General features: G+C 32.4%; 1 protein-coding gene across 3 annotated transcripts in view; it reads left to right on the top strand.

Annotated features, from left to right (window-relative positions):
• The window catches only part of LOC106788280 (diacylglycerol O-acyltransferase 1), a 144036-nt gene that overhangs the window by 85364 nt on the left and 44396 nt on the right, over nucleotides 1-14276 (top strand). For all 3 annotated transcript variants that reach the window (XM_014751420.1, XM_014751421.1, XM_014751419.1), the window contains one exon: nucleotides 6153-6305. In XM_014751420.1, coding sequence (XP_014606906.1) covers nucleotides 6153-6305 — 153 coding nt within the window. The remainder of the gene's footprint in view (nucleotides 1-6152; nucleotides 6306-14276) is intronic.

The raw sequence follows: 14276 nt of genomic DNA, 5'->3' as shown, positions 1-14276 counted from the left end.
TTTGTTTAAAAGTCCAAGAAAAATATTGTGGTTCATTTAAATATAAGTTCGTAACAATTATGAAGAATATTAATATTTCAAAATGAAATTTGATATGAACTTTTAGAACAACTCAATATCTATCTATCTATCTATCTATCTATATTTTGATCTATATATCTAATTCTATCTTTCTGGATATCCCCGATCTTGTTCTCTGAATTCTGGCAACCACAGACGCGTGGAATTGGAAATTCAGTAGTCGTAGTCGTCCTTCCCGACGTCTGATTACGGTCGCTGTTGGAATACGCTATTGTGTCGTGCATGATCGGACATAGCCGATTCTAATATCTACTATCCTTATCTTTTTTCTCCTTTTTTCTTTTCATTTTTTATCTATTCTTTTTCATTTTCAAGAAATAAATGATTTATTTTGGGTTTTTGTGTTACGTTCCATTTTCCCTTTATCTAACCACCACCCTCATACCCCTTGTCCGCTTGCAATTTTCAATCATTGCTGTACTACTATTATATCTACTATTATTATTATTATTATTATTGTTATCGTATTATAAGCATTATTATTTGATCATTTTCATTGATATTATTACAATTTTACTATTATTAATATATCATATTTATTATTATTATATTATCATCAATATACAATAATAATACTAATATTATTTGATTAATTAATTATATTATAATCATTGTTATATTATTATTAATATCATATAAATACTATTATCATCATTATCATTTTATATTATTATTATTATTATTATTATTATAACAATGGTATAAAAATATTTATATGCATATTGAAATGGGGTATGATAAAGTATGAAAATAATTTGGAATGCATTCAACATGGGAAAAGATATTTCATATACAATAGATTCCTATCTTTCTTTCTCTTTTTCTTGTTGCCTTTTTTTACTCTTTTTTTGTTTTTTTTTTTTTTCTTTTTATCACGGAAAGAATGTAACAATGTTAGGTTGATGATATCAGCAAATCGTATTGCGAAATCGTGAAAGCTTATCTTTTAGCTTTTCTTTTTTTTTCTCTTCGTTTTATTTTTCCCCTTCCCTCCCTTCCCCCCCACCCCCCTCGTGATTGAAAGTGATTAAAGTCTAATTACGTTGCTCGATTCGATCGCAAGTTAGATTGCAATAGAGTACGAATTGAAGAAAGAAAGAGAGAGAGAGAGAGAGAGAGAGAGAGAAAAAAGAAGGGAAAGATTTGATTGGTGATAATAATGCTCGATCGAGTGAGTGTGATTTCGATTACTCGAATATTGCGAGTTTCGATACGGTTGTTCCGAAGGTTCTTCAAATAATTGGAATTAATGGGGCTTTAGTATCGACCAATTAGGTTAATTAATTGTTCCTCTTTTTTTTCTTTCTTCTTCTACTTCTTTTACATTCGAAACAACAATTATTAACACTTATGTGCGTTTTTGTTTTTTTTTAATTATGATAAGATCATTTAGAATAAACAAAAGTAAACAAAAAATAATTAAATACGTTGCTTTCATTTTATCGAATGTTTTTTTTTTGCATAGCAACCAACCCATCCGTTTGACGGGGAACAATTTTTCTGTTTAATGTTTCAATATTTTGATTAAATAAAACAAAAACAAAAGCTAAGAAAAAGAATCCTAATCAAAATGCATACACAGTTTGCTTGTGCCCGTAGTGACGATTGAACAGTTTTGATGAGGTTATGGGAGGGTGAGGGGTGGTAGTACAAGAAAGGTTTAAGTCCGGGAGTGTTGTAGGCTGGCTGGTGATGTGACATGGTGAGGGGTGTTGTTGAATAATTATTTAAAAAGAAGAGAACTTTGATAAGAATACGGGGTAAAGAAAAAATAAAAAAATAAATGAAAATTGGTGTTTAGTATTTTGTAATAGTGTTGGTAGTGGTAGCGATAGTATTCTCCTTGACGTTTCCTTATTCCAGAAAGAATAAAAGGAAAGAATAAGACGAGAGTGGAGAGAAGGTTTGGAAGGATGGTAAGGGGAAAAAATCATGGGACAGGGAGTGGGCTGGGGTGGGGAGTTGGTACGAAGCAAGAAAAAGGAAAAAAAAAGAAAGAAATTGGGGGAAATGGGGGAAGACCGGGGATCGGTGTAGTAGCACGGAGTAGTATCCTTGTTGAACGAGTGACAATGGGAATCAGAATAAGAGTTTGGGGGTGGGGAGGGGGTTGTTCAAGAGAGTTTGGTCGTTGGGTGGGTGAGGGGGGGGTTTAAGAATGAAAGCTTAGCGGCGGTGGGTTCGTTTTGAGGGAAGGGGAACGGGTGGAAGAAAATTGAGAAAGTACCCTTCGTGTTTCTTCGATGCTAAAAAGGAACGATGCTTACGGACACAAAGAAGAAATTCTTAGGAATGAACAGAAAGTGAATGACAAAGAGAAAGAGAGATGGTGAGTGAGTGAGTGAGTTATGGGTGGGGTTGCGTCAGGGGGGAAGGGGGAATGACGAAGAAAATCTGAGCTTCTTGAACGAAACGTTTTATATGACTCATTTAACGTTTTCTTTCTTTTGCGTTTCCGGTTTCTCTCCGGTTCTGCAGCCTGGTTGGTGGTGGTAGTGGTTGTGCCGGTGTGTTTCGTCAGAAATCGTTTTACGAGAAAGATGCTCGTTTTGAAACATTAAAGAGAGAGAGAGAGAGAGAGAGAGGTATAGAATAATTCAGAGGGTTATGAGTTGGTGATGGTAAAAGTAAGGAATGTAATTGTTATATTTATTGAAAAGAATTTTTTATCGTCAATTACATCTCTTCAATTTTAAAGTAATAAGAAGTAATGGAATGGGGTAATTGAATATATTTTATAATAGTGTAACTGGGATTTTGTGATTTTCTGATTTAGTTTTTGTGTATGTATGTGAAAGAGAGAGAGAGAGAGGAACGTGACTTTGTTTCGTGAACATTTTCCATCCTTTTCTTATACTTCATAATTGCAATTATATCTGACAAGAAAATGGCGTCTACCATTATTACACATTCGTACGATTATTACGTGTTAACTTTTTGAGGTTAGGTCAATATAAGTATATATTATGATATAAGGTTTTTCTTTTTCTTGATCATTTTTATTTGATTAGAAAAATATCGCATGGAATTATTGTGTGGCCTAAACCCAAGTTAATATTTTAGTTTTAGATTTAGATAAGGATAATTTATAATGCATACCATTAGTTATGTTTTTCTACGAATGGGAGTAGGAGGAGGGTGGGTGGGTGGTGGGTGGTAGTGGTGTTGGTTGCTTGTTCTCTCTATCGTGAGATTACTTTGTTCTTTTTTTTTTACTTTAGTTTGTTTTATTCTTTTTTTTTTTTTTTTTATCGTTGATTTTTTTTTTTTTATCTCGCGATTAGTTTCTAAAGAAACGAGCATAATTTATAATGCATACCATTAGTTATGTTTTTCTACGAATGGGAGTAGGAGGAGGGTGGGTGGGTGGTGGGTGGTAGTGGTGTTGGTTGCTTGNTTTTTTTTTTTTTTTATCGTTGATTTATTTTTCTTTTATCTCGCGATTAGTTTCTAAAGAAACGAGCATTATGTATTCGGAGTAATGTTTAGGAAAATGTTATTGGTAATTCATTTTTATGTGTGTATGTGTGAAAAATATAACAAAGCGAATGTCATGCTACGATCCGCGTCACGATATTCAACGATCTCACCTTTCGCGGTGTTTTGTTATCTTTTGATTTCGTCACTTTAGAATCACGCAAACTTTACCTGATAATAATAAAAACATTAGAAAAATTGTTGTTCTCCCCTTTGATATTTGATTATTGAAAATTAATTTAATTGATATATTGTGCATTTTAGGTATTGGATTTTTTTTTTTTTTTAAATAAATTTGAATACATTATCACATTTTGTTAATTAAACATTTCTTTCTTCTTTTTTAATCATTTAAAGAACTTCTGTTTTGTAGAATTCATGCATGTGTCCTACAAGTACATGTAAACGTGTAAGCACGAATAAGATGTATTCAATTTGAATTTTCTGTAAATAATTATTATTGAATTCATTTAATACGTAATAATATTATTATTATTTAATCTTTTAAGTTAAAAAAATTATGATCCAATAATAGAACATATTTAATCTCATTACGTATACATAAATTCTTATAAACAATGGTTAAACTAATTATTCACACAACTAACAATATAGTAAGTAATTATTCTTCTCAAAATAAGTATCACACAATCGTAATGTTTTATTGCAATTAAACACAATAACACATACACACACATACACACTTACAAACACTTAAACCTAAACACTTATAAATATTATTTTCCCTACGATCTCGTTAAAAAGCGAATTACTTGTTTCTTCAAACGAGAATAAGAGGGTGCAAGAAATAAAAGAAAGAAAAAAGAAACAGTACCAGAAAGAAGGGGGTTGGGATGCGGGGGAGGGGGGCTGTAGAGAGTGAGAAAGAAAGAATATAATGAAGCTACGAGGGATGGTGGGGTTGATGGCACAAGTAGTGCGGCAGGGAAGGGGTTGGAAAGGAAAGAAAAAAAGCTAGAAAGAAAAAAGAAAAAAGAAAAAAATTAGAAAGAGAAAAAGAGTATGAACTAGAGTCGAATGAACTCGTGGGAAACTAAAAAAGCAGTGTCTATTAAAATTCTTTTGCCGACAACGAGCGCAAGTAGTAGAGTTCTCTTTTTAATTAATTTAATTCACTTAGACGATGGCGTTTCCCGCACTCTCTTTCCCCTTGCCCCTTTGCCCCTTGCCCCAACCCCTTACCACCCCATAGTGTCGGTCTGTCGGTCTGTCGTTGTCGTCATTCTTTCGTGGAAAAAGAACCACAAACCAAACGACTTTCATGTAGAGAAATGCTTAGCTACATGCTTCGCGTTGGAATTCAAGAATCCCTCTAATTAGCACCTCTCGTTGCTAAGTCCTACTTGCTTGTAGTAAGCCCCAACAACCAACCCCCCACCCCACTAACTTCACTCTTTCCCCCACCATTACTATCCCACTTCCTTTCTCGTTCTCGTTCTCGTCCTTTTCCTTTTACTTTTACTTTTTCTCTTTATCCTTATCCTCATTCTCTTTGTATAATACTTTTTACTCTAATGGGGGGAAACAAATATTTTCCTTTATAGTTAAAAATAAAAAAAGAAGTTAAAAAGAAAGTTACCTTGATGAAATTACGACGATAGAATTTCTTTCTATTTTCTATTTTAATTGTTTAATTTTATAGTTGTCGATATATTTTTTAGAGATAAATATTATAATATCCAATAAAATTTATTTTGTGTATTGTTAATATCAGTTATGGTTTTTATCTGATCAAATTAATTGTATTAATTTGTATGAAATTTCGTTTGTTAGGATTTAAATAATTTAATTTGATGATATACGATTTAGGATAGTTTTAAATTTGGCGCTAAATCGATGCATCAATGTAGAGTAGATGGCGCGTTGTTTTATCTAGGGATTTCTAGTAATTAATGAGCGTCTGCTGGGATTTTCCGATGCAGCATAAAAACAGGGGATTCCCTTTTTGATGTACGATAACATTTTACATTAATAAGAATCGTTTGTAAAAAGCTTTCTAAATTCCAATATACCACATCTATAAAAGCATTTAAAAAAAATATATATAAACACAGGTTGTGGTGTTAATATTAGAAATAAAATGAGAATTCTTGATTAAATGAAATATAATAGAAAATATTTATGACTCGCGCGTTGGCTTTTGAAGATAACGGAAGTAATGGAACATAATGAAATATAATGGTATTTATTGTCGATAAAAAATAATGATTCGTATACATTTCACGTATCTCATGAATGCATTGGAGAATGTATTATTAATATGGTAACGTCAAATACATATACATACATATATATACGAAATCAATGGTACATACGTCATAGGAATTATTAATATTATGCAGACCTCATGAGTAGAGATCGAAAATTAAAATGAAATACTGTCCACAATGTGAAAAGATATGACAAATCATTTGGACAATTTTATAAGGTATATGATATTATATGAATTATTATTATTATTATTATTATTTGACCATTGGTAAAGTAATTTCGGTACTTTCAATGATAAATAAAATAACAATTTATAATATTGTTAATATCATTAATATCATTATTGTTATTTGATGTTACAGTTGGTGCCATGTACGTGTGCATGCTGTATGCTATTCTATTCTTGAAGTTATGGTCGTACATCCAAGTGAACATGTGGTGTCGTGTTAGTCATGGAAAAACATCTAGCCAAGGTAGAATGCGACGACAATCCTTGTCTTACAATAATCTTCAGTGTGAGTAATTTATATCCTTTACACGTAACTATAATATCATTATTCTTATTTTTTATTATGTTCTTATTGTCATGAATAATTCTATTCTTATTACGCAATTAATATTTTATCATATTAGGTGTGCTTCATTATCAAAACAATTATTATTATTATTTTATTTATTAATAATAGATGAGAGTAATTTTTTTTTTTATAATTTTCTCAATTATTATTTCAATGATTTTGTTCATCGTCATAACATTCTAATTTTTATTTTATTTTTTTTTATTCTTTTCTCTAAAAAAAAAGCAGTTTATTTATCTTATTTTATTTTATATATTACATACTTTTTTTATTTATTAATATACGCTTTTTTTTTTATTCACAATTTTTTGCGGAAAATTATTTTCTCATCAGAATAATTATTCTCCCAGGATAATTTATGAAAGAAAAGAAAAATGAAAAAATGAATTATATTAATTTACATATGAATCCATTTTGAAATATCAATTTTCTAATTAATTATTTTATTTATTTATATAACATTATTATAACACGTTACTTTTCATAATTATTTTCTCATCATTACGATAATCAAATTTTAGTATTCAATCAAAATTTGCCAAAGAAAACCGATCCTCTTCATTCAAAGAAAATCCACATTAATATATGCTTATAATATAATATATTAAATTATTTTATTTAATATCCCTAATAATTATACCAGATTTCTCATATATAATTATCTTTAAATAATTTTCTCTATTATCCTCGTCTCTCTCGCTAACTAAAATCATAATATTCCAATTCAATCAAAATTGTCCCGAAAGAAACCTCGGACCTGTGATTCAAGAAAATACATATTAATTTACTTAAATCCTCATTCCCCTTGCCTCCCTAATCCCCCAACCCAACCCTTGATATTCACGCACGCATGACACGAACGAGAGAAGCCGATTTTCGTACGACTGAATAAGGACAGAATATGCAGGTGCGCAATGTATTTACCTATCTCCATATCCTTCCAGTCCATAATTCGGTTCACCGTACATATTCACACATACCTGACACATACACACGTAAACACCACAAATCCACATACATCCACATACTAGATACTTACATTCAACGTTCCTCCAACAAATGAAGAAGGGTTCAGAGAGAGAGACACACACATATTAATACACATACATACATATTGATACACGTACACGTACACGTATACGTAAAGACAGTGATAGGTGGACAGTAGAAGGATAGATGGATATTTGCCTATTTCTGAAGGTGCGCATACGTACGGTATAGCAATCACACACATACACACACACACATTCCCATATATATATATATTTATGAACATACACAGACATCAGTATATATCTATGCACGTGTATGTATTTGTATGTGTTGATGAATAATGTTCATTTTACGGAACTCGAAGAGGTGTGTAGCCAAACCTGCCAATGTTGCTGCTGCTGCTTCTGCTGCTGTTGCTGTTGCTGGCCACGATAACGGGTGGGAGATCCCGTTAAGGGGAGGTTTGGGATTGAGTGGGTGGGTGGGTAGAGTGTTGGTAAAAGGAGGAGAATAATTTCCACCCAATTTAAACTCTCGATCAGGCTCGGCTCTGTTTCCGGTGTTGGGGATGCAGCTGGAACGGGGCGTTGGATGGAAAGAGATGGAACGAGATGAAGTTTAGGAAGAAGCTTGGTTACGCGCGCTAGTGTTCACGTATTTGCGTATGGTTTGGTTGAGAAGGGGGTGATTGGGGGAGGGGAAGGGGTAGTAGTATCAGGCAAGGGGGTTGGTAAAGTTTCGAGAGACGAAGGAAGGTTTTTCGCACGTGGGAGGGGAGGAAAAGGATGATGAAGAGAAAGGGTTGGGCTGGTTTGGGGTGGGTGTTTGGGGTAGGTGGTGTTTGGTGGTAGTAGTAGTAGTAGTAGTAGTAGTATATATCGATTATTCAGACCTGGCCGACCAAGTCAAATTATACGAGCCGGCCTTTTCCCCAATAAACTCTCCGCACGGAATATCAACCCCGTCTCCTCTTCCACTTCCACCCCTCCGTTTCTACTTCCCTTCCACTTTCCCTCTTCACCGTTCTACTACAAACCCTCCTCGCCACTGTCTGTGTCTTTCTCCCTTGCTTTTCCTCGATCTCTTTACCAACCTTCATCATCATCTCTTTCTTTCTTTCTTTCTTTCTTTCTTTTCTTTTCTTTTCGTTTTTTTGTTGTTTTTTTTTTATTACTTTTCTCTCACTCTCTCTTTCTTTTACCGTGCTAAAACGTCTACCCCTACGTTTCCACTTTTAATCGTGATTGCACAAACGATCGATACTCCTATACCCCCATCTCGCTTCCTCATCGTACTTCCGTTCCCCCTTTTTCCCCGTTATTCCCAGGTTTTTCCATTCTACTTCGTCCTGTCTGTCAGTTCATCCTTCCTCTTCTACCAAATTCTTTTTCATTCTCGTTCTATACTATCTCGTCGTTCCCCCTCTTCGTCCATCTCGTAGATCTTTTTCATCGTTGCCACTGAACGAGGCGCCAAACTTGATGGATAGGCGGGCACAGGATTGTGTACAGGTAACACGGGGTACCCCGTTGTTGCTCGCAAATTTGATCCGAGTCCATCTGGGTTGATCTAGGTATCTTGTTCTGGTTCTATTTCTATCTCTATTTATCTATCTATCTATCTATCTATCTATCTTTCTCTTTCACGTCACACCAGCGATTTCCTTCCTTCCTTCCTTCCTTCCTTCCTTCCTTTCCCAATTCTGTGTTGCATGTATCTTTCTCTATATATGTGTGTAACACTACAGCTTCCTTCATCCCCAATCCCAATCCCCACCACTCTTTTCACCTACTCGTCCTCTTTCTCCTCTTCCTCAGCACCCCTATCTCCCACCACCACCCACCCCTTATTCCCCCATGGCTGAAATTTTGCTCGACCGTCCGTCCGCGAGCTTCATTAATCATCGTTGGAATAATGTAAAAGGAAGGCTTCGACGTGTTAGGGCTGGAATGGTTGGTTGGTTGGTTGCTCGGTCGGTTGATGAACGGAGAAAGGGACGAGGTTCAGCTACGAGAAATAACCTAACACGTTCACGTTCGATAAGGGTTAGTAAAAGGGGGTGGAAGTGATGCAGGTGGGTGGATGGGAACGCGGGTGTGAGGAATAACGATGCAACGAAATTTTCTTGCAAGATTATTTCAATTTTTTCTTTTTGTTCTTTTTTTTTTTTCTCTCCTCCTCCTGTTTTGTTGATTATTATTTTTTGTTCTTCATTTTTTTCCTTCTTCTTTCGTTGTCGTTGTCTTTTTGTTTTGTTTTGTTTCCTTTTCAATCGAAATTGTTTTCCAATCGATTTTTTCTTCTTTTTTTCTTCGCCTTTTTTCTATTTTTTCTCTTTAAGAAGAATATTATACAGGGTGGTCTCGGTTATTATTATCGGTTAAATTTTATCGTATGTGTAAAAGTATTACAAATTTACATTGAATCTTTGTAATGTTTAATTATAATGGTGTGTTTCAAGGAAAATAAAAATAGATTAGTTTGTTTTGGATTCATTCGTAGTTTGAGGTTAGGATCGTTTAAACTAATTTCCCTATAGGTATCATATGACGTTACGTTTGTTTAGATGTATAAATATTGACATAATAATAATGAAACGTCTATCGATACTTGGATACAATTATTAGGATTCAGTTAAAAAATAATTGTGAGGTTAATCCTTCCAGATAAAAAAGTTAGGTTAGGAAACACCAAATCCGTTATCATCATTTCGGATGAAACTTTGAAATGAAACTTTTAAGAACATATATTATTTGTACAACATTTTTTTATTTATAATATCTATTATAAAATGTGATGGTAAAATTTTGGCGAGAAAATATCGTGAGACACCCTGCATATATATATATATATATATGTTTACGTACGATGGATATATTTTACAATGGAACGTGATTTTTTTTTTAAAAGATACACTTGAAAGATCGTTAATTTTTCGAAACGACTTTAATCAGGTATATACCAATTCCTCGAGTTATCTCGTAAAAAGTAATGGTAGTATTTTTATTTATATATATTTCAGTTAAAAAAGAAAAAAAGAGAAAAAAATGAGAGAGAGAGAGAGAGAGAGAGAAAGGTAGAGTCGTTAAAAACTTTGATTTGCTATTAAATCGTATCTTAACTTCTCAACGTTTATATTTTACACGTTTCCAATAAACTATAATCGAGTAATGTAATTTTCTTGGTATCAGTTATTTGATCGATCAATATTAAATAAAGTCTTGCAAAAGATACTTCAGTTTATTATTATTACCGTACTTTTACAAGAAAAAATGATTATAAAAAAGAAATATATTATAATAGAATATATACTGAAAAATAAGTATATATTGCATTACGCATAATTACAAAATTTTACAATACTTTCAATATTTATTGAAACGTTAACAATGTTTAACAATATAAAAGTTAATTGATTTGTAATTTTTTCTTGTTTCTTATTAAATCCCATTTAAAATCTATCGATTATATTTTTTTCTTGTTCTTTTTTTACTTTAAAATTAATTAAGATAACATTTTATGAAGGTATTATATAATATTATATTCGTAATCAAAATATTCTAATACTACATACTACGATCAAATTAATTATTATATTTAATTATAAATTAAATCGTACTTTTCTCTCTCTCTAATATATTAAACTATAATATATATTAATATACATCTAAATTATATTAAATTGTTAAACAATATTTCAAGATAATATAATACTCTTCAAGATATATATACATAACCTATCAATTCGATATCGATCAGTCTCAAAGGGTCGTCTTTTGCTAAAAGCTAACGAAATTTCTCAACCTATCTACCAAACCCTTTCTATCTCTCTCCCTTTCTCTCTTTCATATTCTCTTCTAAATTCCTCTCACGTGATACTTGTTCAGTAGAATCTTTCGTAAAGATAGATGAATGCCAGACACGGCCCAGAACTCGCGACCCGTTCGCGGACTACGTTATTAGACAACCAAGAGTTCAACTAATTCTCTTTACTACCAACTATCCTAACCTAATTTTCATCTTCAATATCTTCTCATCTCTTTTTTTTCAACCCTCAATTCCTTCATCCCTCATACCCCATCCTTCATTCCTATTCTCTCTCTGTCTCTCTTTCTCACTTTATCTTCAGTTCAACATCGAAGCACGTCGTATTATTACCTTAGTACAATGCTGAATTCCTACTCGTTTTTTTAGATCGGTATGAGCAACTTCGAAGTGAACAAAATAGAACTCTTCCTTCCCCTATCGAAAACCCCGTTTACGTCTCTTCCAACCCTCCTTTTCAAAAGGAAACCCTTCACGACGTGACCTACCTAACCCCCGTTTAACTTCCAACCCCCTAACCCCCTTCTTCATTTATTTCACCTATCGTGTTATTCGAAAGCTAGATCGATAAGTCGATCCTGATGAAAACTTCGATTCTATCTCACTCTCTCTTTCTCATTTTCACTTTATTTTGCTTTCTCTGTCTGCCCGTCAGTCTGTATGTCTGTCTGTCCCGTTTTAACTTTGTTGCTTTTCCTTCCAACGCTTTCAATAAGCAATCTTCTATAATGTCTCTGTTACCGCGACTCGCGAGTAAGTCTACCGACATTCGGGACAGGCACGAACTAAAGGTGCAAAGGGGTTGTTCAGGGGTTGTTCCAGAGGTTGAGAGTAGGCTTGGGGGTGGGTACTTGGATTTAGTTGGGTTAGGTGAAGAGGAAACTGGTGGTAGTAGTAACTATGGGTCGTGTTAGTGTGTTAGAGGAATAGAGTGTCGATAGAAACTAGAAGGAAAACGTTAAGGGGGTTGGTTCTGGTTTGAAAGGAAGACGGAAAATACTCTGGCAGCCATAAGCCGAACGTCACTGACTGAATGACTAACTGAGATTCTTGCGTGTCGTCTGGCCATATTCTCGACTCGAATCAATGACTTTCCAGCCCCAATCGTATTTTGTTATTTTCTTATTTTTATTCTTATTCTTTTGTTCTTGTTTCCTCTTCATTTCTTATTGTTGGTGGTGGTTACATTATTTTATTTTGATTGGCTTCGTTCTCGAATTGTTTGCTACGCTCGTTTGTTTGGTTTCTGTTTTTTTGTTTTACTTTTATTGGAAAATATTATTTATTTTTTTGAATATATTATTAAATAATTTCGATTGGATATTATTTTAGACGAATATTTTATTCTTGAAGTCATTATTTCGCAGGAACGTTAAAAGAATTATACTTTTATTAAAACAATTACATAAAAATGAAAAAATGCTAAAATCAGATCGTTGTATTCTTAAATTTTATTGATCAGATGAATTATTCCCTTTATACACATGCGCAATGTTAGGAAAGTCATATAAACAACTTTTAATAAAAGAATTTTCATAGAAGAGAAAGTGCCAGTCTTAAGGTGAATTTCGAGGTAGACGGTTGACAGAACAACAACTCTGAGATTTTAGACAATAATAGACATTTCTATCGATTGTTTCACAATTATTTTAATACTCTAATGCACTTTCTTTATATTTCAACTTGTTTAAACATATATTCATTGGTTTAAGCATTAAATATTTATTAACATATTTTAAATATTAAATAATTTCGATCTCTGATATTCTTTTAGACGAACATTTTACCCCACGATTTTATGGGACACCTACGTAATCATACGAGTTTCATTTCCATCATGCATGGAAGTCACACACATTCCCCTTCTTTTTGTTTTATTAAAATAATGATTAATATCGATTGTTAAAAAATACAAAAAAATATCGATATCTTTAATTGACTATTTCAGATATGTTTTTATAATGAAGTCTTATATTTTTAGATACCAACTTTTATTCCACTTAAATTTTATTGCAATATAAAAATAAAACAAGTTTGTTAACGTTATTTTAAACGGGGATGACACCGAATGAAAATAATGAATTTTTGGAATGATTTGAAATTTTCCAACGAATTCTATAGCCCAACGGGGTTTTGTATTTATCGTTTGATGAAACACCTATTATAAAATAGAAAATTGAGAGAGAATATATATATATATATATATTTTTTTTTTATTGTCGTTTATTATTCCAATAAAAAGAAAAATGATACGGGAACAATCGAAAAATTATTTCAACGATCGATCGATAAGTGGATGATAACTTCCACTGTTTTTTGTTTCAATTATTTCTCACACATTTTATTATTATTAATTAATATATATATATATATTTTTAAAAAGGAAAAAAATAATTTTTCTTTTAATTAATTATGGTTTTAAACGTCATTTAAATAATAACGATATAATATGAAATAAATAATGACAATGATGATTTAACATCGTTGGAAAAGTTGTGTTTGTCCTAGTTAAAATGAGGGAAGGTGGTTGGATGTTTTATGATCGATTAGGCTCGTTAAATATTTCTATAATATTTTCTAGGATGATGTTATATTTTAGAGAGAGAGTATTATATGCTCAACGAAGACGCCTGTCAGAAGAAAGTCTTTGAATTTATGACTCTCGTTGACATTCGACCTTCCAACCCGTGAGTTTGCGAAAGTACCTACGTGTCTGAAATCTCCTTACGAGTTGGTATCATGGATCCGCAGCTTTCAGAAAGGGATCGTGAAATTCGTACCCTTGAAATTCGTAGCCTTGTTTGAAGGTAGGAAACGAGACAGGAGAATATATAGGATTGAAACAACGGTTTTTGGGATACTTTAAAGTTTTTAGTTGCTTCGATAAATCTTTTAAATATAATACAAAATGATGTAAAGTATATAATAAATAATTGATATATATAATCGTAATGATATATAATATTTGATAATAACATTAATACAATGTTTTTATTGCAATTCTTTAAAAAATAATGCAATTATATAACATAACCTATTTTCAATGTTTTCGGTTACTTCGATACATTTTTTAAATATAATACAAAATGA

The sequence above is a fragment of the Polistes canadensis genome, unplaced genomic scaffold (genome assembly GCF_001313835.1).
Source record: "Polistes canadensis isolate GaletaPanama2010 unplaced genomic scaffold, ASM131383v1 scaffold_132, whole genome shotgun sequence".
NCBI lineage: Eukaryota > Metazoa > Arthropoda > Insecta > Hymenoptera > Vespidae > Polistes > Polistes canadensis.
The sequence above is the reverse complement of the archived record's forward strand: the minus strand, read 5'-3'. Positions and strand labels throughout refer to the sequence as shown.